This window comes from Lagenorhynchus albirostris, chromosome 12, assembly GCF_949774975.1.
Source record: "Lagenorhynchus albirostris chromosome 12, mLagAlb1.1, whole genome shotgun sequence".
Taxonomy (NCBI): domain Eukaryota; kingdom Metazoa; phylum Chordata; class Mammalia; order Artiodactyla; family Delphinidae; genus Lagenorhynchus; species Lagenorhynchus albirostris.
Window position 1 is genome coordinate 2,615,640 of NC_083106.1, and position 23,094 is coordinate 2,638,733.

A 23,094-nucleotide genomic window follows, 5' to 3' on the forward strand; every position below is an offset into this window, starting at 1 on the left:
ACCACTCAGGGCGCAGTGAAGGGGAAGCAGATGGATGCTATGCTCACAGTGAACCTGCACCCCAGTCGAGGAACACTGAGCTTGGGGACCTTGTGTTTATAGCAAGGGGTAAGCAAGCCTGTTCTTTGTCCTGGAGGAAAATGTTACCTCATCCTGCAGAGTTGCTTGCTGCAAACACAAGCCTGAGAAATGGGTTAAGAATGCTCAGTGTGCAATGTTCCTCACACACTCGGCATGAATGGATGGCGAATGCAGAGACACGCTTGCCCCTGGTGGTTGCCACTCCCAACAGCTTGTGTTTTCCACTTATCCTCCTTTTTCTGAATTTCTTTTTTCCCTTCTTTCTTGTCTACTTCTGGAATATTTTCTTGCTCTATACTTTTGTCTCTATTAATTTCAGAATTCCAGTCAGCTCTCCCATATCTGCAGATTCAGCATCTATGGATTCAGCCAAGCTTGGACCCACCGATGGTGCGACAGCATTTTATGTAAGGGATTGAGCATCTGCAGATTTTGGTGTCCGAGGGGGTCTTGGAACCAGTTCCCCATGGATACCAATGGACAGCTGTACACAGTGAATTTCTGCTTTTTCATTGGTTGCTCTAGAAATTTTAGCATGTATATTTAACTTAGTCTAAAAGTAATCTGCATCTTTGTTGACTTCCAGAAAAAATACAAGGATGTTAGAAGATTGTAACTCTGATCACCCTCCTTATGCATATGCTGTTTTTTCAATCAAGGCTTCATTTCTAACTTGATTTTTATTTCTTTTTATGCAGTCCATGAGCGTTTAGCTCTCCCCATATGTTTTCACTGGTAGTGAACTTTCTCAGGTTCTTGATCTGGAAGTGTCTTTCTGGTTTGCATTCTGTCAATTTTCAGCAGATCTAACTTTTCCTTTATCAGCTCTTTCTTGGACTTTGTCTAAAGTGCTATTTAATCTACCTATTTTAAAATTTACATCATTACCGCGCCACCAGGGAAGCCCACGATTTTAGTTTTAAAGTTCTACTTTTGTTTACAAATCTGCTGGACCATTTTATAACCTCTAATTTCCTTGTAATGTCTTCAGGCCCCCATTTTGGTCTTTAAACATATTAAGCAAATGCAGTCTTCACACGTCTGATTCTGCAACTTGCTGTTTCTACTCACTGTTTGCTCCCGGTGGCTTACCTCCTCGTGTATTTAGCAATTCATGATCGTGAGCCCGTATTCCTGATAATTTTCTCTGTGGTTAAACTTTGAGACCCCTCCAGAGTACTGACATTTGCTTCCATGTGGCCCTCGGGCTGCTATAAGCTGGGATGTTTAAAAAGTTGGGCTTCCCTGGTGGCGCAGTGGTTGAGAGTCTGCCTGCCAATGCAGGGGACACGGGTTCGTGCCCCGGTCCGGGAAGATCCCACATGCCGCGGAGCGGCTGGGCCCGTGAGCCATGGCCGCTGAGCCTGAGCGTCCGGAGCCTGTGCTCCGCAACGGGAGAGGCCACAGCAGTGAGAGGCCCGTGTACCACAAAAAAGAAAACGGAAAAAAAAAAAAGTAAATATGTGGCTTGGAGTTTTTCAGGGTGTGAATTTTGGCCTCCACTAGCATGAAGAGGAGCCACAGAAACATCAAAGGAGAATCTCCTTCTCTTTCCAGCGCTCACACCTGCATAAGCAACTCTCCTCCTGCAGGGAGAGAATTTCCCAGCCTACCTTAGGCTCTGCCCCACCAGGGTCCTGACTTTCAGGGTGGGTCTGACCTGCCCTCCTACCCTGCGCATGGGCCCCAGACTTTCTCCAGTTCTCCCCCAACTCGCCCATTCCCCAGAGCCTGATAAGACCTGGGTCTCGATCACAGGGATTGACACTGGCTACAGGACAAATGTTGCTCAGAATGCTGCTTACCTTTGGAGAACATCTTCTCATGCTCATCCTTTGTCTGAGTTTGTTTTCCCCCACTTACTATTGGCTCCTCCGTGCTTTAAAAAAAAGAGAGGATTTTCCCTTTGTTTTACGTATCTCAGGAAATCTGCCTCTACATACGTAACCCGCTGTATTGCCAAGAATGCCCTCACCCTGCCCCAGCCTGGTCCTGTGGCCTTCTCATGAGGATGATGGGGGATGGACCACAGGACACTACACGCCATGGAGCCTAAACCCCTGTGGTTTTGTTTTTAGTGTCCCTGAGTATTTTTTAATGTGCTTATCTAGTTCCCATCCCTAAAATAAATATCTAGTGCCTGAAAGGCTGTAGATGTCTATGAAATATTTTTTAAAAGATGAACATTTCCTGCTAAAAAAAATTTTGGCAAGGATTTCACATTCTCCTTTGTACCCAATTCCAGGTCTTGAGAGACTTTTCTATTATAAGAGGTCTTTTTTTTTTTTTTTCTTTTTAAGTTGCAAAAATCCTTCCTGCTATAGTTGTAACCTGTTTCCTCTTTCCGGCTAACTCCCTTCCTTTTAAAGTTCCTCTCTAATTTATGTATAGGCTCAGGTTGACAAGAAAAAGCCCTTATTTCTCCGTTCACAGGTCAGTTTCCTCACATACTGTTTTTCCAGATTCTCCGTTCAGTCGTGAGCCTTCCTACTGACCGTCTTTGTCATGAAGATTCCCTGCACATTTGTGGGGTGAGAAGTGTGTTCGTGTCCACAACAAAGGGCTGCCAACACAAAGCCCCACCAACAGGGTGTCTTAAAACAACAGAACTGTATCGTCTCATCGTTCTGAAGGCCACAAGTCCAAGATCAAGGCATCAGGGGGCCGCTGGTCCTCTGAAACCTGCAGGGAATCTTTCCTGCCTCTTCTAGCTTCCGGCCACGGCTGCATCTCTCCCTTCTCTGCCTCTGTGCACGTGGCCTCCTCCACTGTCTGCCTTCATGTGGCCTTCGTACGAGGACACCAGTCTCACTGGATTATGCCCGCCCCACTCCAGCGTGACCTCATCTTACTGTGTCTGCAATGACCCTATTTTCAAATAAGGCCACATTCTGAGGTCCTGGGGGTCAGGGCTCTAACGTGCTTTTAGAGGGGACACAACCCAACCTGTAACAACATGTGAACAATAGTGAAGCTCAAACCCAGAAGTCCTACAGATGCTGTCGCCTCCCGCGACAGACTGTGGGGTTTTGCCCCTCCCCCCTTTAAAACACTGATCATTAGAAGAGACCAAGTGAGAGCACCGGCATTAATGTTTTCAAGTGTCCTACCGCGGCACGGACGCGTAGTCAGACGCCTCACCTTGGCGTCCCTCCGCTGCATCCTGAGTAAACTAAGTTTTCACAAGGAAACCTAGGCTTTCGGCTCCCAGAGCACAGCATTCTGCTGCCAGAGGCACTCACGCTGCCTGGCCCCAAGGCCATAATGGAGCCACTGGCGGCTGCCACCTGGACTTCTGTCTGTGAGATGCTCTGACGGCAGACCCTTGGCCCCAGTGGCATTTCCTGGGCAAGTGCAGTTGTCTAGGGAAATGAGGACCCCAGCCTGTCACCCCTTGGTTGCCACCCCTTCTAGTGCTTTCTTTTGGTGCCCAGCCACTATTGCTTGATACACTGTGAATCTGTGAGGTCCTGGATATGCAGACCTTGTCTGAATTCTTCTCTTGTGTGTCAGTTTAGACGGTTGGTTCACCTCCCTGGGCCTCAGTTTCTCCACCTCATAAGATGGGGTTCACTGTGTCTGTTTCATAGAGTTCCCAGTGTGTTACAGAGATGGAATAATAATGTAGACCCAGATCTTCATAACCAGCAAATCCCTGATAACAGTCATCACAGAATCCCTTTAAGCCAGCACGCACAGAGTGCTTGCTCTAGACAGTGGCCAACCCGAGTGCTTCCAGGTGGGTAAGAGACACGCAGAAGCCAAGAGTCGTAACCCAGCATAGTAAGTAAAAGAAGGACCCCAGGGGAGGACTCCCTAGCACAGCCTGTGGGTGCGGGGATTCCATTAGGCTTCCCAGCAACAATAGTGAATCTTGAAGAAGGTGGGAAAGCGGGTGGGAAGGATGTCCAGGCAGTGGCCACAGCGCAGTGGAGGCTGGACGTTCCTGTTGACACAGGTGTCCGCGCAGTGGGCCCAGGAGGAGAGGGCGCCGTGATGGAGGAGAACACGGCCTCCTGGCTCTGGGGTCGCACTTCATTCCTGCAGATGCTGGAGCTATGGCGTGCTGTTTGCTTCGAAACAGATTGCTTTGGTAGTGGGATTGCAGAGGGGTTGCCGGGGCGGGGCGGGGGTGGGGGCAGCGTTGAGCCAGGAGTTACTGTATTCCTGCACCAATGGTTACTGATGCGGGGCTGGAAGGAAGGGAGACAGGAACGCTACTTAGAAAGTATCACAAGTCTGGGTCGTTACACATACGGAATGAAGGAGTGACAGAGTGGCTATTCCTCATCTTCTGGTTCAGGCGGTGGGGTGACTGGCCGTGCCCTGCACAGGACAATAGAGTTTAATGGAGAGAGCGTTCAGGTTAAAATTCTAGAAAAGGGGGGTCTACTCCTTTCCCAGGCATGTCATTGATTTTTCTGTGTGAAACTCCAGGATTTTAACAAGTAGCATCTTTGTTGAGCACTTTACAGTTTACAGAGCACTTCCTCATACTGGTTTACTGTGCGGAGTTGCCAGTTTTGTAGGTGACAACCTTGTGAGGAAAGTAGACAGGTTTCTCCCCTCCCCCCTCCCCTCCCCCGCTCCCCCTTCGTCACACAGTGTGGGCTTTCTGGACCTCAGCGCTGACGCGTTTTGGATGGGATCGTTCTTGGTGGGGATGTCCTGGGCACTGTGGAGATTCATCAGCGTCCCTGGCCTCTGCCCACTAGATGCCAGCAGCCTCCTTCCTGTCACCCCCAGTTGTGACAACCCAAAACGTCTCCAGACATTGCCAAATGTCCCCTTGACAAAGTCACCCCCAGCTCTAAAGGCTCGGAGGATTTTGGCAAAGGTGAAGTCATAATCGGAACAGTGGGTAGAAATTTGATTCAAGATGTTTCACTTTCTGACGTACATTCCACGATGCGATGCTTCTTACCACTGTACGTTTTTAGATATCGCTCCCCGAGCCACAGCTATATCGCATTTGCTCTTTAACAAAGAGGACATTTATGTTCAGCTGCATCTGTTCCGTGTCCAGGACTACATCGTTTCATTTCCAGAAGTATTTTATTCATTTTTACAGTCTCTTGTTTGTTCATCACATTTTCATTTCTTCCTTTTATTTCCTTAAAACATGTTAGATTTGATAATTTTCCATTCGACGTCTGCTAAGTCCAGCAGCTGAAGTCCACGCGTCTGATTCTGTAGTCGGTTGTCTTGCTGGCTTTGCCGATACCCCGTGTCCTTGTGAACTGTGCGTTCAGTGGCTGTGAGCTTGTGCTCCTGGTAACTGTGTGCGAGGAATTCTTTGAATCCTGGGTTTAATGTGGATTTCTCTAGAGAGCATTTCTGTGTGTTTCTGCTGGGCACCTGGGCTCAGAACCAGCTGAGACCACTTTAAGTTCTCAACTTGAGTTGTCGTTGTTGTTTTTGGTTACATGGAAAGTGAATTAGGTCCACAGGCCTGTGTCAGGGCTGGCTGTGCTCTTTCCCTTCCCTGCCACCCCACCCTGCGTGGCTGGGCATCTGACCTCTGTGGCCCTTGAGGGTTAAATTTGAATCTCCAGGTTGCAACCCTGGACGGCATTCTCGACTCCGCACTGACCACTTCCATCGTAACTGGTTTGTTGCACAAACCTGGCGTGTGCTTGGATCACCACACACCTTCCACTCTTTGTCGGAAGAGTGGACAGTGAAAGGACCCTGGCAATTTCGACGGCTTTCCTTCCCTTTCTTGAACAAGAGACAACTGCATTCACTTTAGGTTTTAAACTTGATCAGGAAGTTAGTGCTTCCAGTCCTAGGACTGATCAAACTCAGACATTCTCTTTGCCCAGCTTGAATTTCCATCACACTGGAAGCCTGCAGCATCCTTTTCAGGGTCAGAGCGGGAGGAGAGGAGAGATGAAGACGTACTTAGACTGCTCCTGGCCCAGCTGACCCCTTCTCTCATGGTCAGCTGTCTCGTCTTCTTCCGAGGTTGTTGTGGCTGGAGACCCTCCCCCCGTGCCCTCCCTCCCCAGCTGCAGCCCACTTACAGGACAGCGCCTTTCATTTTGGGGGTTACTTAGAATTCTTCCCTCAGCCTTGGGCCTGGTGCCGGGCAGGGCCTCAGAGACCTCCAAACGTGCCCGTCTCCTGCACGGCCACGTCTCATCTGTCGGAGACATTGGTGTTTCCTTTTCCCCACAAGCCCTGGGAACGCAGGCCACTCCGTGAGCAGTCCCCCCTGGTGCCTCCCCGGGGCCATGGCCGCCCTGCTCCCCCCTTTAGAAGCCAGGCCCCAGCACCTCACAGCTGTCATGGTGGGGCTTGAAATAAAGGAGGGGCATCCCCCCAACCCCGGAAGGTCCTTTGGGTGGAGGGAAGGGAAGGTGGAACGGCACAGATTTTGCCAGTCACCTTGCTGACAAAAGCCTCCCTCCCCTTCCTGCCAGGGTGTCCTGTGTTCTCAGGAAGGGGCAGCTCCAGGGCTTTGGAAGGCTGTCGGTTATCATCCTTGGAATTCTGAAATCATTAACCTCTTGTGTATCGGGGACTTGGTAGGAACTTTACTTTCCGTTCATCAATCATGAAATTCTGTTTGTTCCAAGTTCTCAATAATCCTGTTCTTCCGCAGCTGGGGACCGCGTCCCCTCTGTCTGTCCAGGACCCGCGTCCTTGTCCGCGGCGCTCACCCCAAATGCCGCCTCCTCGGCTTCTCCAGTTAGGATTCGCTCCTCATTTATCTCTGTTCTTGTAGCATTTTCTTACATGTTTCTTTCACATTATGTAAAACCTGCATCCGATTTGCCTATTCACTTTCCTTCTCTAACACACGGCCGTGAACTTCTGGAGGTCAGGAGCCGCGTCATAATCACGTCCGTTTCCCCTGGGCCAAGCACTGGGCCAGGTGCTCAGAGGAGCTTCATAATCGTGTGTTCAGCTGAATCGAAAGCACACCAGCCAGTCTGGTCCTCTCTTGGAGGCAGCATTAGCCATGGAATTCAGTCCCAGACCGATCGTGCTTAAGTCGGGGAGAAACCCAAGATGATCAGGTGTCTGCTGAGCTTTTGGTCTTCTCTCCAAGCTTCCCCCCCATCATCTGGGCACCAGCCCAGCCTTTATTAAGCTCACTTTTTCTTTCCCAAAATTTGCTAGGGATCATTTGGACCCAAGTTAAAGTGGGCCCTGATACCTACCCCAGATTTGGTGGTCTGGAGGGTTTGGTGGTAAATGATCGCCAGAGACTTTGATATACCTCTGTTTTACTGGCAGAAGGGCAAACAGACTTGTTCTAGCAATGAAATGAATTTCTTAGTTGAAATATGGAAGCTGCTTTTTCTTTTCTTTTGAGATGTCCAAGTTCAGCAGAGCCATTTTGTAGCACTCAGCTGTGAGGGATTGTGGATGTCCCATAAGACCCTGCCTTCCCAGTCCTGTTACACCAGGTCAAAATGCTCTTTAAAAAAAAAAAAAATTATTTATTTACTTATTTGGCTGCACCGGGTCTTCGTTGCAGCATATGGGCTCTTAGTTGCAGCATGCGGGATCTAGTTCCCTGACCAGGGATCAAACCCAGGCCCCCTGCACTGGGAGTGTGGAGTCTTAACCACTGGACCACCAGGGAAGTCTCAAAATGCTCTTGTTGGTAATACACAAGCCTGCCCCAAGGCTATTGCTCTGTGCAGGGTGCCCCTGAGCTAGCATCACTGACAAACCATACTCCTGTCTCTGACTAGTTGTACCATCTACCCACAGCCGGCTTCTTCCTCATTCTCGGAGCAGGTGACCAGCCCGATGTCTGATGTCCGTCAGCTGCTGTCTTTTCCAGAGAAGCAACGTGGCACAGCCCTGGCGTGTCTTTGTTTGCTTAGAGCTGGGATACCTGAGTGGTGGTGGCGGGAGACCCAGGGTGGTAGGAAGCTCATTCCCAGCGTGGGGATAGTGGCCCTCCAGCAGAAGAATCCTTGTGGGAAGCAGGAACCGGTTTGGGGCATATTTTCATCTTAGGGATGCACGGTGGGAACACAGAACATGCAAGTGTGCTGAAGCTCATCAGTTAAGGAAGTGGCAGTGCCAGCATCGTGCTGCTAAACTGCACTCTTACCACCACTGAAGCCCAGGGAGACTATCTGACCTCACCTCTTGACCCAGATGCAGCACGAACTGACCGGTTCTTATCTGGGAGCATCCGCTGCCTTTACACACTTCAGCAAAGATAGCCTGACACAAGTATTAATGCGACCTTTGATTAAGCCGAGGGATGATATGACATGTAGATTTTTCACAATCTGCCTAGCAAAGCGGTACTTGGCACACAGCAGCGGGTGCAAGAATGCTTCTGGACTTTTCAGGGGCTGGTGGCAGTATGCTAATGAGATTGTTTGGCCCTGTTTTAAACATAAAAATACGTGGACAGTGCACAAGAGGAAAACAAAAGGCTGCACAGAGTCCTAAGCTCACAAATCTGGAACTGCCTACAGCCCTCTGGTGAGCATTTCTAGGAAAAAAAGAAAAACAAAGGGTGTTCCCCTTTAAGGCAAATCCCCTGCAGCCCTGCAGCTGGTTTCTGAGAGCCCTGACTCAGGACACTCTGTGTTTAGGCCCTGATAAGTCATCCGTTTGGATAATTTTCTATACATGGAGTCGGAGGTCATGGAGAACGGATGTGTCTTTGTTCTCCAAACACTGCCCTGAGAGGCTTCCCCAGCTGGCTGCCGGCGTCCCGGGCTGTGTGGGGATCCTTTCATCACCCGGGCAAGGACTGGCGGACCCCCAGGCCGGGCGCCTGGGCCGCGGGGTCGGGCTCAAGAAGAGGGCCGCAGGGGCCAAGGGGCGAGGAGAGGTGCAGAACGCACGTGTGCAGGCTCATGGTGCACCCCTCCACCCTTTTGTTCCAGGTTCTAGAAGTGTTTGCTAATCAGCAATTAAAGTTTTGTACGGCACAGAAGAGCATGATTCCAAAGTCTGTATATGGGTGCTTTAAGAAAAGAAAACATGACACCCCAAGCTAGAAAAAAGCCCAACAGGCCAACGAAGTAGAACAGAGAGCAAGCGACAGGCGCAGCTGAACTGCCTCACCGCCCTCCCCGCGCGGCGCAGCAGTCCTCCTCGGGCTCATCAGGCATGCGCCTCCGAGGGCGCTGATTGGCGGAGGGGGCGGTGGGCGGGGCAGAGCCGCAGAGAGCGAGTACTTGGAGGCGGGGGTGGAGGGGGTGGGGTGGGGAGGAGAAGTGAGAGCCTGGGGCTGTAGGGCGGTGGGCGCTGATTGGTGGTAGTGGCTGAGAAGGAGGGGGTGGGCGTGGCTGGGCGCGCCGGCGGGCTCTGATTGGCGGTAGTGGCGGGGGCCGGCTCCTCCCTGGGCCTGAGGAGGAGGAGGAGGAGGAGGAGGGGGAGAGGGAGGGGGAGGGAGAGCCTGGGGCGGCGGACTCTGATTGGCGGTAGTGGCGGAGGGCCGGGCGGGGCGGCAGGTGCTGATTGGCAGTAGTGGCTGGGGGCGGGGCGGGGCGGGGCTGCCCGGGGCTGGTCCTCGCAGGCAGGAGGAGGAGGAGGGAGCGCTGGGCCCCCGGCCGCCGTGGCCGGCTCGGCCTGCCCTTTGTGCCCGCAGCCCGCGCCCCGTGCCGATGGCCGCTGCGCCGGGCTTCCCGACCGCTCGCGCCCGCAGACGGACCTAACCCCGCGCGCCTGGGATGCGCCGGGGATGCGCGTCCTCCGGCCCTGCTGCTCCTCGCGGCTGGGCGCCGGGCGATGGAGCTGAGCATGAAGAAGTTCACCGTGCGCAGGTTCTTCTCCGTGTACCTGCGCAAGAAGTCGCGCTCCAAGAGCTCCAGTCTTAGCCGACTCGAGGTAAATGCCCTAGCCTCTGAGCGCGCAGGTACCCAGGTCCCCGCCGCGCCCTGGAGGATGCTGCGGGTCTTGGGGCCATACATCCCGAGCCCTTTCCTATTGTCACATGCACGGTCACCCTGAGATCCATGTCAGGGAGTTAAAGTTGAAAGCTGGTCCGGTTTTCCTAAAACCGAACGTTATTGTTGCGACTTACTGATAACTGGACCGGTCCTCGGGTCCTCAACAGGGACTAAACTTTGCCCCCATTGAATTTCTAACTAATTTTGTTACAAGCTCTGCGCAGGGTTTGGGGTAGTCACCCTGGGTGCCCACAGGGGTGCTCCGGGTGGGGAGGGCTTTTCAGCCCGTGTCGCTCGCTGTGGCACCTCAGAAGTCCCAAGTACAGAACCTGCCTAGCCCCACCCTAGGCTGGTGTTGATCGGGTTTATTTTGCCTTGACCCAGAGCCACACAAATACTACCATGTAGTGTAGGTTGTTCGTGTATTTGAAATCAGTGTAGAATTGACAAAAAGGGATTTTTTTTTTTTTTAAAAAAGGCAGCAACACAATTTACTTGGACCAGTCTGAAACGGTGCTCAGTAGTAAAGTGCCTGATGCAATATCTCTGCAGCTCGGGGTTTGATATAGATTCGTCCCGAAAGCCAGAGGACCCTGAAAATAGTGTCCTTTTCTCGGGTCCTGCATCATGTCATGTTCAGGTTTCCAAGTCATCTGTGGACGGTTCTCTAATGTGTTTTGTATTTCAACAATCACATCTTATTCTCTTCATCCCAGTGTCCAGAGTACATGGTTGAATCTATAGATGACCTAACTGTGAAGCATGTTTAAGTAAAAAAAAAAAAAAAAAAAAAGACATTGTGGGGTTTGGGGGGAGGGGGTGGGAGGTGATGACACAGCCTAGAGATTTCTTTTGACATTGCTCTCGCCTGTGCCACAAGGCTGGCACCTATGGAGGTTTTGATGTGTTTTTTTCTAACGAAGTCAAATCAATTGGAACAATGTCACATTTTTCAGCTTGAGCTTCTTTGTCCTGGCTGCCATGATATTAGATACAGGCATGGGTTCTGCAACAATTAAGAGGGCTTTAGGGAAAGCTCAGGAATAGACATGAAAGCAACAGGGAATTACTTGTTTAAAAAGTTTCTGTTATGATATCACTAAATCAGAATTTTAAGAACTAGGTTAGGTTTCTGAGGGTAAAACATATCTTTCAAACAAATACAACTATTCATTAAATTGTGGAGGAGGGCTTGCTTTAAACCTCATGCTGACAGAGATGAAGCATAAGTTCATTGAGATAAGTCATTTTCCTGGGTCTCAGGCACTCAAAAAACAAAAGTGGACAAGAATAGAAACTCAGGAAGTATTCCCCTTTATACCTAGTATGTCTTTATTCATCGGAATGCCAAGTTTATTATTCAGCGCCTTGTCTCCTTCCATTTATTGTCCTTGTCAAGGCGAGGCAGTAAAGTCCCGGAGTCGTTTAAGAAGAGGGGCATAAACACTGGCAAAGCCGTGGAGTCAGGAGTCGTCTCGGCACGATATACTCACCTCTGGTGTTCTGGTTCGGCAAGGAGAACCGGGTTGTGGAAGTGCCTCAAAAAAATATATAATAGGAACCAAGTGTTGCTTAGAAACGATGTTGCTTCAATGTGAAAATAAAATTTCTGTATACAAAATAAAACTATAAATAACCCATCAGCTATGCAGAAGGTCAAGCCGACGAGGAAGAAATGTAGTCTGTCAGCATGTGGTCAGTGAGCACTTGTCTGACCCAGGTGCTTGTGCTGGGGGCTGCACAGAAGGTCTGATAAAGATGCCCAGCACTGATAACAGTGCTCTGTTCTCTGCAGATGCTCTCAGCAGCTGCTTGCAGTTGATACTTGTGAAAATCCAGGTAGACATGTGTTACTCTCCTCATTCTACTGCTAGGGAGGAAAAGCCCTGAGAACAAAACCTGAGAATCATGCTGAAAACCGAACAACTAATTCACTCTGCAAGTGTTTACTGAGAACCTCCTACGTGTGCAGCTCTTTTCTGGGCATTGTAGGTCCAAAAAATATAAGACAGAGCAGCCCTGGCCTCATGGTGCCCCCACCTAGTGGGGGATCGAATCAGTGACTGACTGACCAGTGCTTCAGTCCAGTAAATTCCATGTTCCTGCCCGGCTACCTTCCATCATTTCCCAAAGAAGCCTGTCTATTCGTTTGTATAGTCAGAGCAGATTATAGACCAAGAAGCACTCACCAAACATTGTGAAAATTAGGAGGCAGGTTTGTCAATAATTTGAGGTTGAGAAGTAGGACATATAAAGTACTTAACAGGGATATGTATGTAGTCCTCTGTTTGGACTAATGAAAAAGATAACTCATTTTGTAAAAAGAATCGTTATTTTTAAACTCTTTCTGTGAAATTTATATTTTAAAATATACACAGAGACTTTGAAAATTTTTGTTTTCTTTACATTCAAAATCTAGTGATATTAACAGGAAAGTAACAGTACTTACTTTAAGGTTGAAACAGGTTGAAATCTTTGTCAAAAAGGCTTTTAGGGAGAGGACTAGTGTTTCACACTCGCTTTTAAATTTGACTTGACTCTCCGATCTAGAACCCAGCATTTGGTCAACTCTAACCACCAGAGAAGCCAGGTTGTTTGATCAGATTTGGAATCAGTTTATGAATTACAGCTTAAATGTTTTTACAGTGTATCAGCATTGCAGCAGCTGAGACGGCTAGATCTTGAACTCTGACAAGGATGATTTTGGGGGTTTCTAAAGGCAACTTGGATGTCTTGCACAGATTTCTATGCGCATGGCCTAGAATGATTTCAGGGCTCAGCGTCTGCCAGACCCTCACCCCCGAGAAAGCTCTGATATCAGGTCATTGACAACATTGCCTGAGAGCCCTAGTACCTCTAGAAGGCGTAACCATTGCCTCATCTAACTGTCCATTTCATTCATAGATGAGAAAATGGGGCCCAGGGAAGCAAAATGACTTGCTTATGCTCCTAAAGTGTTTGACAGGGAGTTCTTTACTATAAGAGCATGTACTGTTGATTATTAATTTTAGCCATTTCAGGTTGCGTGGTTATTGGAGTTTACCAAGTATTAGATGATGCCTGAATGAAGGCTGTTACAAGTTTTAAAAGAAAACGACTCTAGGGGCTATTTTGGAATGTGCTTCGTAACCTAAAGTTATTCTAGAAAACCTTTTCTGGAAGTTAGAAAGTTCCAGGTGAATTGGGGCTTTGCATCAGGTTTACTGAAATTGAATTCTCACTTTTACCTCTCACAGCAGGGCAGTTCCTTAAGCTCCCTAAGCCTCAGTTTTCTCCACTGTGAAATGGGGATGGTAGTAGTTCCTGCCTCTTGGGGTTAGTATGAGCCACCTTATGTAAAGGCTTAATGCGGAGTCTGGGTGATAAAATCAATAATCAGTCATTGTTAGCTATGGATATTGATAAAATATTTCCCGGGTTCACTGATATTTTTCATGTTGTTCAGTGCCTGCTGGTTCTGTCTGAAGCTGAGGTTGCCCCTACGGCCTGCGGAGCCCATGGCTTGTGCTGTCTCCCAGCCTGGTAATTAATTAATCGTTGAGGCGCCCTTGCTGAGTGCCTTGGGGAAGAATAGGCAGAGATCAATCCTCCCAGGCTGGATTCCAGCCTGTTTCATTCGATAGGACTGGCCCCATTTGCTAAGATGACAGCCCCAGTCCGTCATCTGGCTGGGATGGTGATAGTCCTTTTCCTTATCTTGCCTGTCACCCTGGGATCCGAGAATGCATTACAGTGCAGGTCCTGGAGCCGCGGCACCCAGAGCTCAGGCTGCTTCTAGAGTCAGGACCTGCCCCAGCGTCAATGTCCTGACTTCGCAGAGCTTTGGGAAGGAAGCCCGCCTACTCATCCTTCAGTAGCCCGGGAAAACCTCCAAAGTGTGAGCCAACTCCAGAGCCTAGCCTTGGGGCTGGGGAAGGTTGAGAGAGGTTGGCCAGGAAAGGCTTGGGAGGAAATATTGGGTTTCAGTTAGTGAAAAGTGATATTGTTTACTCGGGGTAAGATTTATCTACCAATCTGCTAAACGTATCAATACTCAGTGTCGGTTCATTTATCTACCAACCTGCTAAACGTATCAGTACTCAGTGTCGGTTCATTTAGGGAACGCTTCTTTTGCTTGAGGTTATCACCAAAGACGGGAAGTTGGTTCTCTTTGTTTACCTATCATTTCATCTGGTTTTGACATTTTTACTGAAAGACAGTTGCGGGTGAGTGAGAAGGACAAAAGACAAGTCCTCTCTCTGGGGTATTGATAGTGGTAAACTGTTGAGTGGAGAAGAATTTCATCTATTTATTAGCTCAGTTATCTACACACTCAGACTTTTTAGTGTATACCATGTGCATTGTGCAAAGCAGTTGAGATATAAAGGTCTGATCCCTGCCCTCAGTGAACTTAACATCTAGTGAGAGAGAGAGGCAAACACGTAAATGGAAGCCCGCTATGTAGGGTGTAAGTCCTGTGAAATTATTGGCATCGTTGGAGTTCAGTGGTCTGATTACATCAATTGTCAATCTGTTCCGATTTCCAACGCTCACAGATAATCAAGCATTATCTATGTGCACATGTGCACACGTGAGTATATTTTAATTGCTTACCCCTTTTTAAAGGAAGCATGGTATCCTGATAAATTAAATGTTAAGGGACTCTTAGCAAATAGAGCCGTGTTGGCTCCGGTCATGAAAAAAAGAAAAAGAAAGAAAACTTCCTGGAAAGTTAAACATTCAAGCTTATTCTTGGTCCTTCACTGGTAACTTCTTGATATTGGGAGGTTTCCAGGAAAACCATTTCTAATTAAAAATAATTTACAGGTAATTTCAGTAAATGCACCCGAAGAAATTCTGTGTTAATCCTGATTTTGCTGGGCTTTTGGATAGCACTAACAACACCAAAAAGTCAGAGAAGACCACGAGAAATAGTCCATTTTAGTGAATACTTAACTTGCTTATTGTTTTGCCTATTTATGCTTTGTTCTGTTTTGAAGACACTAGACTTAATTCCTTATTGGTGGTCTGCCTTATCTTTGCAATTTCATTACATACTTTTCTCTCCTTAACATCCAAGAAAACTCCCCAAAGTACTGTTTCTTATTTAAAAATATGTGAAAAGACAACCCAAAATATTACTCCACCCCCCCTTGTTTTTATGAGGTACGCAGGCTTCTCACTGTTGTGGGCTCTCCCGTCACGGCGCACAGGCTCCGGACGCGCAGGCTCAGCGGCCATGGCTCACGGGCCCGGCCGCTCTGCGGCATGTGGGATCCTCCTGGACCGGGGCACGAACCCGTGTCCCTTGCATCGGCAGGCGGACTCCCAACAACTGCGCCACCAGGGAAGCCCATACTTCACCCCTTTTTAAAAAAAATTATTCAAGTATAGTTGATTTACATTGTTGTGTTAATTTCTGCTGTACAGCAAAGTGATTCAGTTATACACATATATACATTCTTTTTCATGTTCTTTTCCATTATGGTTTATCCCAAGATATTGAATATAGTTCCCTGTGCTCTACAGTTGGACTTCGTTGTTTATCCATTCTATATATAATCGTTTGCATCTGCTAATCCCAAACTCCCAATCCATCCCTCCCTCACCCCTTCCCCCTTGGCAACCACAAGTCTGTTCTCTCTGTCTGTGAGTCTGTTTCATAGATTCACCCTTTTTTCTCTCCACCTCTTTGACCTATTCATTCTGAGAGTCTTCCACCACACACCCCGATGCAGCAAAGACTCTTTATGTATATTTTTCATGCATTCCGAAGTACAGGAATAAACTGAAATCACACTGAGTGAAAACTGGAATATCTGATGTCCACATCATCTGACTTGCTGCTTCCCCAGGATTTCGCTCTGTTTCTTGCATGCTGGGTGGGCGATTTCCTAGATGTGTCAAGTTTATAAGTGGGTAGGAGGCGTCGGAACCCTGAGGCAGGGAGAGAGCAGGGGCTTGGGCAGGAGGTGAAGAGTGAGCCTGTGAGCCAGGGATCAGTCAGTGCAGGGCTCCAGTGGGGAGCGCTCCTTCCAAATGGAGGGAGACTGGGGGTGAGCTTGTTCTGTATGAAATCCAGTTGGTAACCAGCAGTTTAGCCAGAAATGCTCTTCATCTTTGGTCCAAGCTTCTGTGCTTGTTAAGTAAGTGAAGCCGGTGCAGCACTAAAAGCATTCTCTAGAATGCTCTGCCTTTATTTCCGATGACGCTGGGTTCTGTTGTGTTGTATTTTTCCCCCAGCGTCATATGTTTGCTGATATATTTTCACTGGTAAAAACTATTAAATTAAACTCAAGTAGGAATTATCAACAAATAGTCTGTTAAGCTACAGTGTGATTTAATCAAGCAAATGGCTCAGACACAAATGTATTCAGTATAAAATACTGTTCATCGTATCTGATTTGCAGCTGTGTAGGAAGCCTTTCCTGCTGATGACTTGGCTAAGGAGACGGAATGGCGGTGCAGCTATGCTTAACCCTGGGAACCTGCCCCCCGGGCTATGGGGGTGACTGCAGTGGCCGCATCACCGTGGTTGGTCACCGAGTGGGCAAGAGCCAGTGTTTGGAACCACCGAGATGCGCACTGACAAAGCTCTCCTCCCTCAAACTTTAGCCCGGCTCCCCGGCCCCTCGTTTCACCTCGGCCGGACCTTGGGCTTCTCTGTCATCCTTGCTGGGCCTGCACAACCCGGTTTAGCAAGAATTCTGCTGAGTTGATTTAGAGAGCACCCCAATCCATCCTCGGCCTTTGATCACCCTCTATCTGGTCCAGTTCCCCATCCCCACATCCCCAGGTGAGATGAGATGACCCTGACCTGCCTTCAGCTCAGTTTAGAAGGAACTGCCCTCCTCCACCGCCCCGCACCTGCCCCTTGCCGCAGATCCCCACATGTCCTTCTTGTGTGGGGTCCGAGCTCCATCTCTTACCCCTGCGGCAAGCCCCGCTGCAGTGGTCCCTTGAATAAAGCCTTCCTCACCATCTTCAACAAGCGCCAGAATAATTTTTCTCGAGCAGTACCTATTATTAGTAGTAATTTGCATGTGTTCCTTGAGATCTCTTAACGGGGGTCCCAGGAACACCACTGATCAGAGAGCCCTACTTGACTCCGACCAGCAAACACTCAGCAGCCTATCTTTCTCCACGAGCTTTGGTTTGCAAAGGTCCCTAGGGTCTGCAGGCCGCCCTCCCCCTAAGAGCCCCAAGATTCTGTCCCCGTGGGCCAGGCAGAGGTGCTTTCCCCCTCGCCCTGCATTGGGCCCCCTTCCCCGGCCCAGGGCTCCTACACTCCCTCCACTGGATGTGCCCGGATCTGCCGTTCTCCTGGCCCTGGGCACTTCCCTCTTCTGCTGTCAGCCCCACCAGGCCACTCCATGCTTTTGAGCTTCTGTCTCCTCAGCTACAAAACAGGGATTGCCCCGTGATAATGCTGTGTCCTCAGGTTATTAAATGCTTAGAAGGTGAAATGCGCCTGGTCAGGGAAGAGTTCGCCCTTGGCATTCTGTGATGTCACACAAATAAGCTGGCTTGGATTGGACCCCGTGTGGAAGGGGGTGTGCACTACGTTATGGGGGAAGAAGGCTTTTCCTCCTCTGCCAGCCTCCTCGCCCTCACGCTTCTGAGGACTCATCTGTTTCAAGTTAGTACTGTCACCACGGAGCTAGCTTTCCTAGGTTGTAGCTACGCTGAGCTTCCTGGGAGTGACGCTCTCATCCATGTTGCTGTCACTTTAAACATAATTCATGGAAACAGCAGCTCTTGTAAAGCAGAGAGGTTCATGCTGTTCCTCGTGTCAGCCCTGTAGCCAGGGGCTGAGGAACCGGTAGAAATGACCTGGCTTCTTAGGGAGAAGAACTGCTTTTTCTTTTGGCTGGTCTACTCTCCTACGTTAAATTAATAAGATTCAAAAACACAAATCAGAGGAGTGTTTACTTTGTTGGCCTGCACGTTTCCTCCTGTTGCCCAAGAAAAGAAGGTTCTGAATAAGACTGAAAAGCTCTGAAAAATCTGCCTCACACGCTGGGGTGATTTGTGTGCCGTATCATCAGTCTTGGGGTTTTCGGGTGGATATTAGCCAGACCTCGAGTCCGGGACCTCTCTGACGTGTCTGTGCAGTCAACGTAGGCCATGACATTCTTTGAGTCAGGACACCCAGGCCACACCAGGCTGCCCGAGGTGGCTTTTACTCCTTAAAACGTGCGGTCAGATCTTTAAGGAAAAGGGATGGAGGGATTTACTTTGAAAGACTCTCTTTTGGAATGCCTACGGTGGAAATGCTCTAGTGACTACCTAGGAAATCGCTCATTCAGGTCCCAATTTTAACACTTTTGGCCCAGGATAATTGCAAACTTTCCACGGCTAAGGAAAGTTAGTTATATTATCTAATCTAATATTATATTAGGTATAATATTAACCTCCAAATATATGTTTAACATGCAAAGTATAGTGTGGACAATCAAAATATAGTGTGGACTTTCTAAGAATGAAAAAATTAAGAAAGCTTCTTATTCTGAAAAGTGAGTAGAACGCAGATCGGAGAAGGTGCTCTGGAGAGCCTTGGCGGGAGGGAGGCTGGGGGTGCAGGTGGGGAGGGCAGCGGCAGAGAGGAGCTGCAAGAGCTGGGCGGCTGGGCGGGCCCTGTGTGCCCCGAGACCCCGAAGCTGAGCGTGCAAGGGGGCCACAGGGGACAGACACTCTTGCCTTTTGACTTGCTACAGTGACACTGTTTGGTTGACTTTGAAGATAAAGTAAAGAAAAAAAAAACAGAAAAACCAGAAAGGAGCACTTCCTTTTAGAACACCTTTGGCTTCTTGCATCCTGCTTAGTTTGTAATCAGGTTAGGGAACAGGGCAGACGGGCTGCTGGAGCAAGGTAGCGATTACTGCTCCCTGCCTTCACCCCAGAAAACCCCAAGAAGCAGCGTGAGGTTGGGCGTGACTTTTGTATTTCTAGATCTCAGCAAAAAAGAGAAGGCGTGAATTTTTTTTATATATACTTATATTCTTAATAGGATTCCCCTTCTTCATTCTCTCTCTTTTTTTAAAAAATAAATTTATTTATATATTTATTTACTTTTTGGCTGTGTTGTCTTCGTTGCTGCGCGCGGGCTTTCTCTAGTTGCATTGAGTGGGGGCTACTCTTCGTTGCGGTGCGCAGGCTTCTTGTTGCGGTGGCTTCTCTTGCTGCGGAGCACAGGCTCTAGGCAAGTGGGCTTCAGTAGTTGTGGCACGTGAGCTCAGTAGTTGTGGCTCGTGGGCTCTAGAGTGCAGGCTCAGTAGTTGTGGCACATGGGCTCAGTAGTTGCGGCACGTGGGCTTCAGTAGTTGTGGCTCATGGGCTCTAGAGCGCAGGCTCAGTAGTTGTGGTGCACGGGCTTAGTTGCTCCACGGCATGTGGGATCTCCCCGGACCAGGGCTCGAACCCGTGTCCCCTGCTTGGGCAGGCAGATTCTTAACCACTGCGCCACCAGGGAAGCCCCTGAAGGCATGAATTTTGATGTGTGACTCAATTAAGACTTTGCAGAATCCACCCCGACAGAGATGTGAATAAACATGTTGAACCTGGTCAGAAGACGCTGAAGCCCGTCTGTGAACGGCTGGCGTGCAGGACAGCTGGGGTGCTTAGAGCCCGTCTTACGCCTCCCTCCGCGTGTCCCACTTTCTTCCTTGACTCGTTGTTGAGGTTCGCCACAGTGGAACTCCAGCAGTGGGTGTGAGGAAGTGAGGCTGATTTGTCAGAATGAACCAGCTGTAGTTGTTGTGTACGTGCACGAGGATGGGGTTTATGCTCAGCGGGGGGACGGACATTTGCCAATGCCTCCCCTTCCCACCCAGCTGAGTGAGCTCGCAGAGCCCCTGTCCCCCTCCGTGAGACCCCTCCTTCCCTCCACCCAGCCCGTTCCATCTGCGGCCGCCCCTCCACGCCCTCCCTCCTGTGACGCCTGCCACTCAGGCACATGGCAGCCCACACCCATCCACCTGCTTCCATTCCCAGCCTCCCCCTTGGCTCTGAGCTGACCCGTGGCTTAGGTTCAGGGCCATCACTTTCTTCCGAAGATTCTGGCCTGCGGCACTTGAATTTGGACAGGGGGGATCTGTGGGAATTGGGGAGGAGTATTCATTGCCGTGTGGCCCAGGGTGGCGTGGAGCCCGCTGCCAGAGTCGGAGCCTGCCAGGGCGGTTCGTGTTCATCACACCCCATCTCCAGAGGAGGGTGCTGGGCAGAGAAGCCACTAGAAGAGTTCCTCCCGGTGGCTTGGGCTCTGTCACCCATTTCCGTCAAGTTCTGGGTTTAAGGAAGTTCACTGAATCACAGACCATCCCGCAGGGCCAGGCCGGGTCCGGGAGCTGCGCGCTGCCTCCGCTGTTGGGGAGATACCCCTGTCCTCTCTGAGGGCATCCTCCGTGTGGACACCGCCCGCACCTCTGCGCGAGCTCCGAGCCTCGCCTCGTTGCTGTGTGTGAATTTGCACGAAACCTTCTTTAGCCAGCTTGTGGCTGGTGTGGGACACGTCAGGCTCGGCTCCGGTGGCTCTGTGTCCAGGGACAGCTGTGGGTGGCTGTCGGGACCCTTGCCCTGCTGTGTCCCGCGCGTGTGTTCTCTGTGGTGCGCGCCTTCTGGGTCAACGCGTGAGAAGTCTGTGGAGGTCTTTTCGGAACTTCCGTCTTAGGTATTAACTCAACATTCGCCGTGTGCCTGGCGATTATCTGTAGGACTTGCGTTTAGAGGGTTAAAAAGTAGAAAGAAATGGCCTTGACCTAAGACTAGTTGTGGCGAACTAAAACATCTGTAGAAGTGAAGTAACTAAGAAGCCGTTACAAAAGCTCACGCCCGCTTGAGGTAGGCCCACATACGCAGTTCACAAAAGGCAAGTCTGCTGTTTGGCATTTAAAAGCTTCCGTAGAAAGAATGTCTCATCTACATTCACAGTATAGCTGAGAGAGTGTCACCTGCAGGAAAAAGTATGGAAAAACCAAAGAAATCATTTTCCTCACTTAAAAAATTTTCAGTAAAATATCTTCGAAGGGTGAAAACTGTCAACATTTTAAAAGCAAATTCAGACATTTCAAAATGTTTGAATACTAGCAATTTTTAAAAACTGAAAAACGCTAAAAGTCAAGGGGGCTTTTATTTTAAAAGCCGGTGCTTACAGAGGAATAGGGTTAATTCCAGGAAGATGGCTTTTATGACATCTTGAAGCAATTTCTAGTCAAATTTAAAAGCTTTTGACTTCCTAATGTTGAGTTTTGCGATGCGTGATTTCACTTTAAAGCCTACCAGCCCACGACTGTGCCCTGGAGAGGGAGTGGAGTGCCCTCCTTTCAGGAGGAGCCCGGTTCTCTGAAGGATTCCCTCTGTGCGTGGGACCTCGGACCCCTTCCTTAGGGACACAGCGGCCGGCTGGGCGCCCTCTGCTCCCAGCGCCACACCTGGGCTCGCAGCCCACGGAGCACGTGAGCCTGCGCCCCTGTAGGAAGGCCCTGGCGTGCCCCACCTGCGGCCCCCCAAACCCTGTACCTGGCGGGCCGATCGCTGTGCTCCGCTCCGCCGTCCTGGGCGTGTGGCCCAGGCCGAGGCAGGAGCAGGACAAGGCCGGCCGGCCTCCGGGGGCCCCGGGAGCAGGTGCCCAAAAGCCCAGGGTCCAGTTTGTCTTCCTGGCGTCTCCGGCCCTGAGCAGCCCCCAGCCCTGAGAAGGAGCTCCACCCACCCCGTGGGGAGTGTGGCTGAGACGACCCCGCTCAGGAAACAGGGGTGCCTTGCTGGTCGCTGGCTGTGCAGGGGGTTAGCCTTTGCCAGTGCCGTGTGGTTATTTCTCTTGCCTTGGCTTCACCCCTCACCCTGACCTGCACCACAGCCAGCTAGGTTGTTCCTGCCTGTGACACAAGCGGCCGGTGGGGTCAGAGGAGACCCCACGTTTCTGTCGCTGCTCAGCCACTTAGTGCTTGTGTAACTTGGGCAGGTGGCCAGCTAACCCTGTCTGAGGCTCAGTTTCCTCCTCTGAAAATTGGTACAATACCTGCCTGCAGGGATCTAGCCAGGAATAGATGGAATGGCCTGTCCACGGGCCCCAGCGGGCACTTAGTTAAAAAAAAAAAACAACTCCATGTTTCCCATTACACTGTAATCTGTTTACGACACTCAGTCCTGTCTTCCTGCAGCACAGCTTCTAGTCTGTACACCAGCCTCAGGGACCCGCACGCCGGCCTCAGGGTCCCGCACGCTGGCCTCATGGTCCCGCACACCAGTCTCGGGTCCTGCATACCAGCGGCAGCCAGACATGCTGCAATCAGGGGGGTTATTAAATACAACATCAGAAGCATTAGTAAAAAATTACAAATGCCACTTAAAGTGAAGGGTTCCAGGCAGAGGCACTCACATTTCAGGACTGGACTTTTTCCTGACTACTAAATCAAACTTCCCTTCCAACCTAGAAAATTCAGGTGCATGCTTTTCACTAAAGGCTTGAAATATAAGGAAGGGTTCTGAAAATTTAATACAAATGGACGGCTCCGTTTCCTGTGGCTAAGCCTTCTCTCTGAGCCCTGATAACACCAAACTGCTACTTAGTTTTGAACGGTAATAGAGGAGTGGGACTGGAGGAGAGAGAAGGGGGGGAACAGGGAAGGGAATAGGAGGGGGAGGATGAGTGAAAGAAACAGGGAGAAGCCAGCAGCAGAGGCCATGAGGGAGCAGGGACAGGCGGGACAGACACAGAAAGGCAGATGCATTGAGGAGGAGCGGGACTGGCATGGAGGAGATTTGAGGCAGCCGCTTAGGGCAAAACACCAGAATGTGGGAAGCAGTTACATGCAAACTGTAGAGTCTGGCCGCCCTCACCCCCCGAGCGTGAGAGCAGCACACGCCTAGCCCGGTAATAGACGGAGTGTCACCTGTGGCCTCCCCGAAGTTGTTTCTGGCTAAATTAGAGTCATAGGGTTAGACACAGTCAAGAGGGAAGGGTCAGCGAGCAGCCAGCAGGGATCCTAGACAGAGCTCCTCACTCTGGTGCCCTTGTCCTGTTTGTAGCTGAGGCACAAGGCGTGGAAAGTTCCATAACATGAACCTGGGGTGAAGGCTACATTCCTGTAGGGGACCCAGAAGCATGTGAGAGGAGCTAGGATTCGGGATTCCGCCAATGCGCTGGTAGGGAGCAGAT

The 23,094-nt window shown here is 50.0% G+C and overlaps 1 protein-coding gene across 3 annotated transcripts in view; it reads left to right on the plus strand.

Annotated features, from left to right (window-relative positions):
* The window catches only part of RPS6KA2 (ribosomal protein S6 kinase A2), a 221,440-nt gene that overhangs the window by 52,806 nt on the left and 145,540 nt on the right, over positions 1 to 23,094 (plus strand). For 2 of the 3 annotated variants that reach the window (XM_060168303.1, XM_060168305.1), the window contains exon 1: positions 9,611 to 9,897. The exons of the other annotated variant lie outside the window; for it this stretch is intronic. In XM_060168303.1, coding sequence (XP_060024286.1) covers positions 9,799 to 9,897 — 99 coding nt within the window. In that variant the 5' untranslated portion in view covers positions 9,611 to 9,798. Of the gene's footprint in view, positions 1 to 9,610; positions 9,898 to 23,094 lie in introns of those variants that run through there. 3 annotated transcript variants of the gene reach the window in all.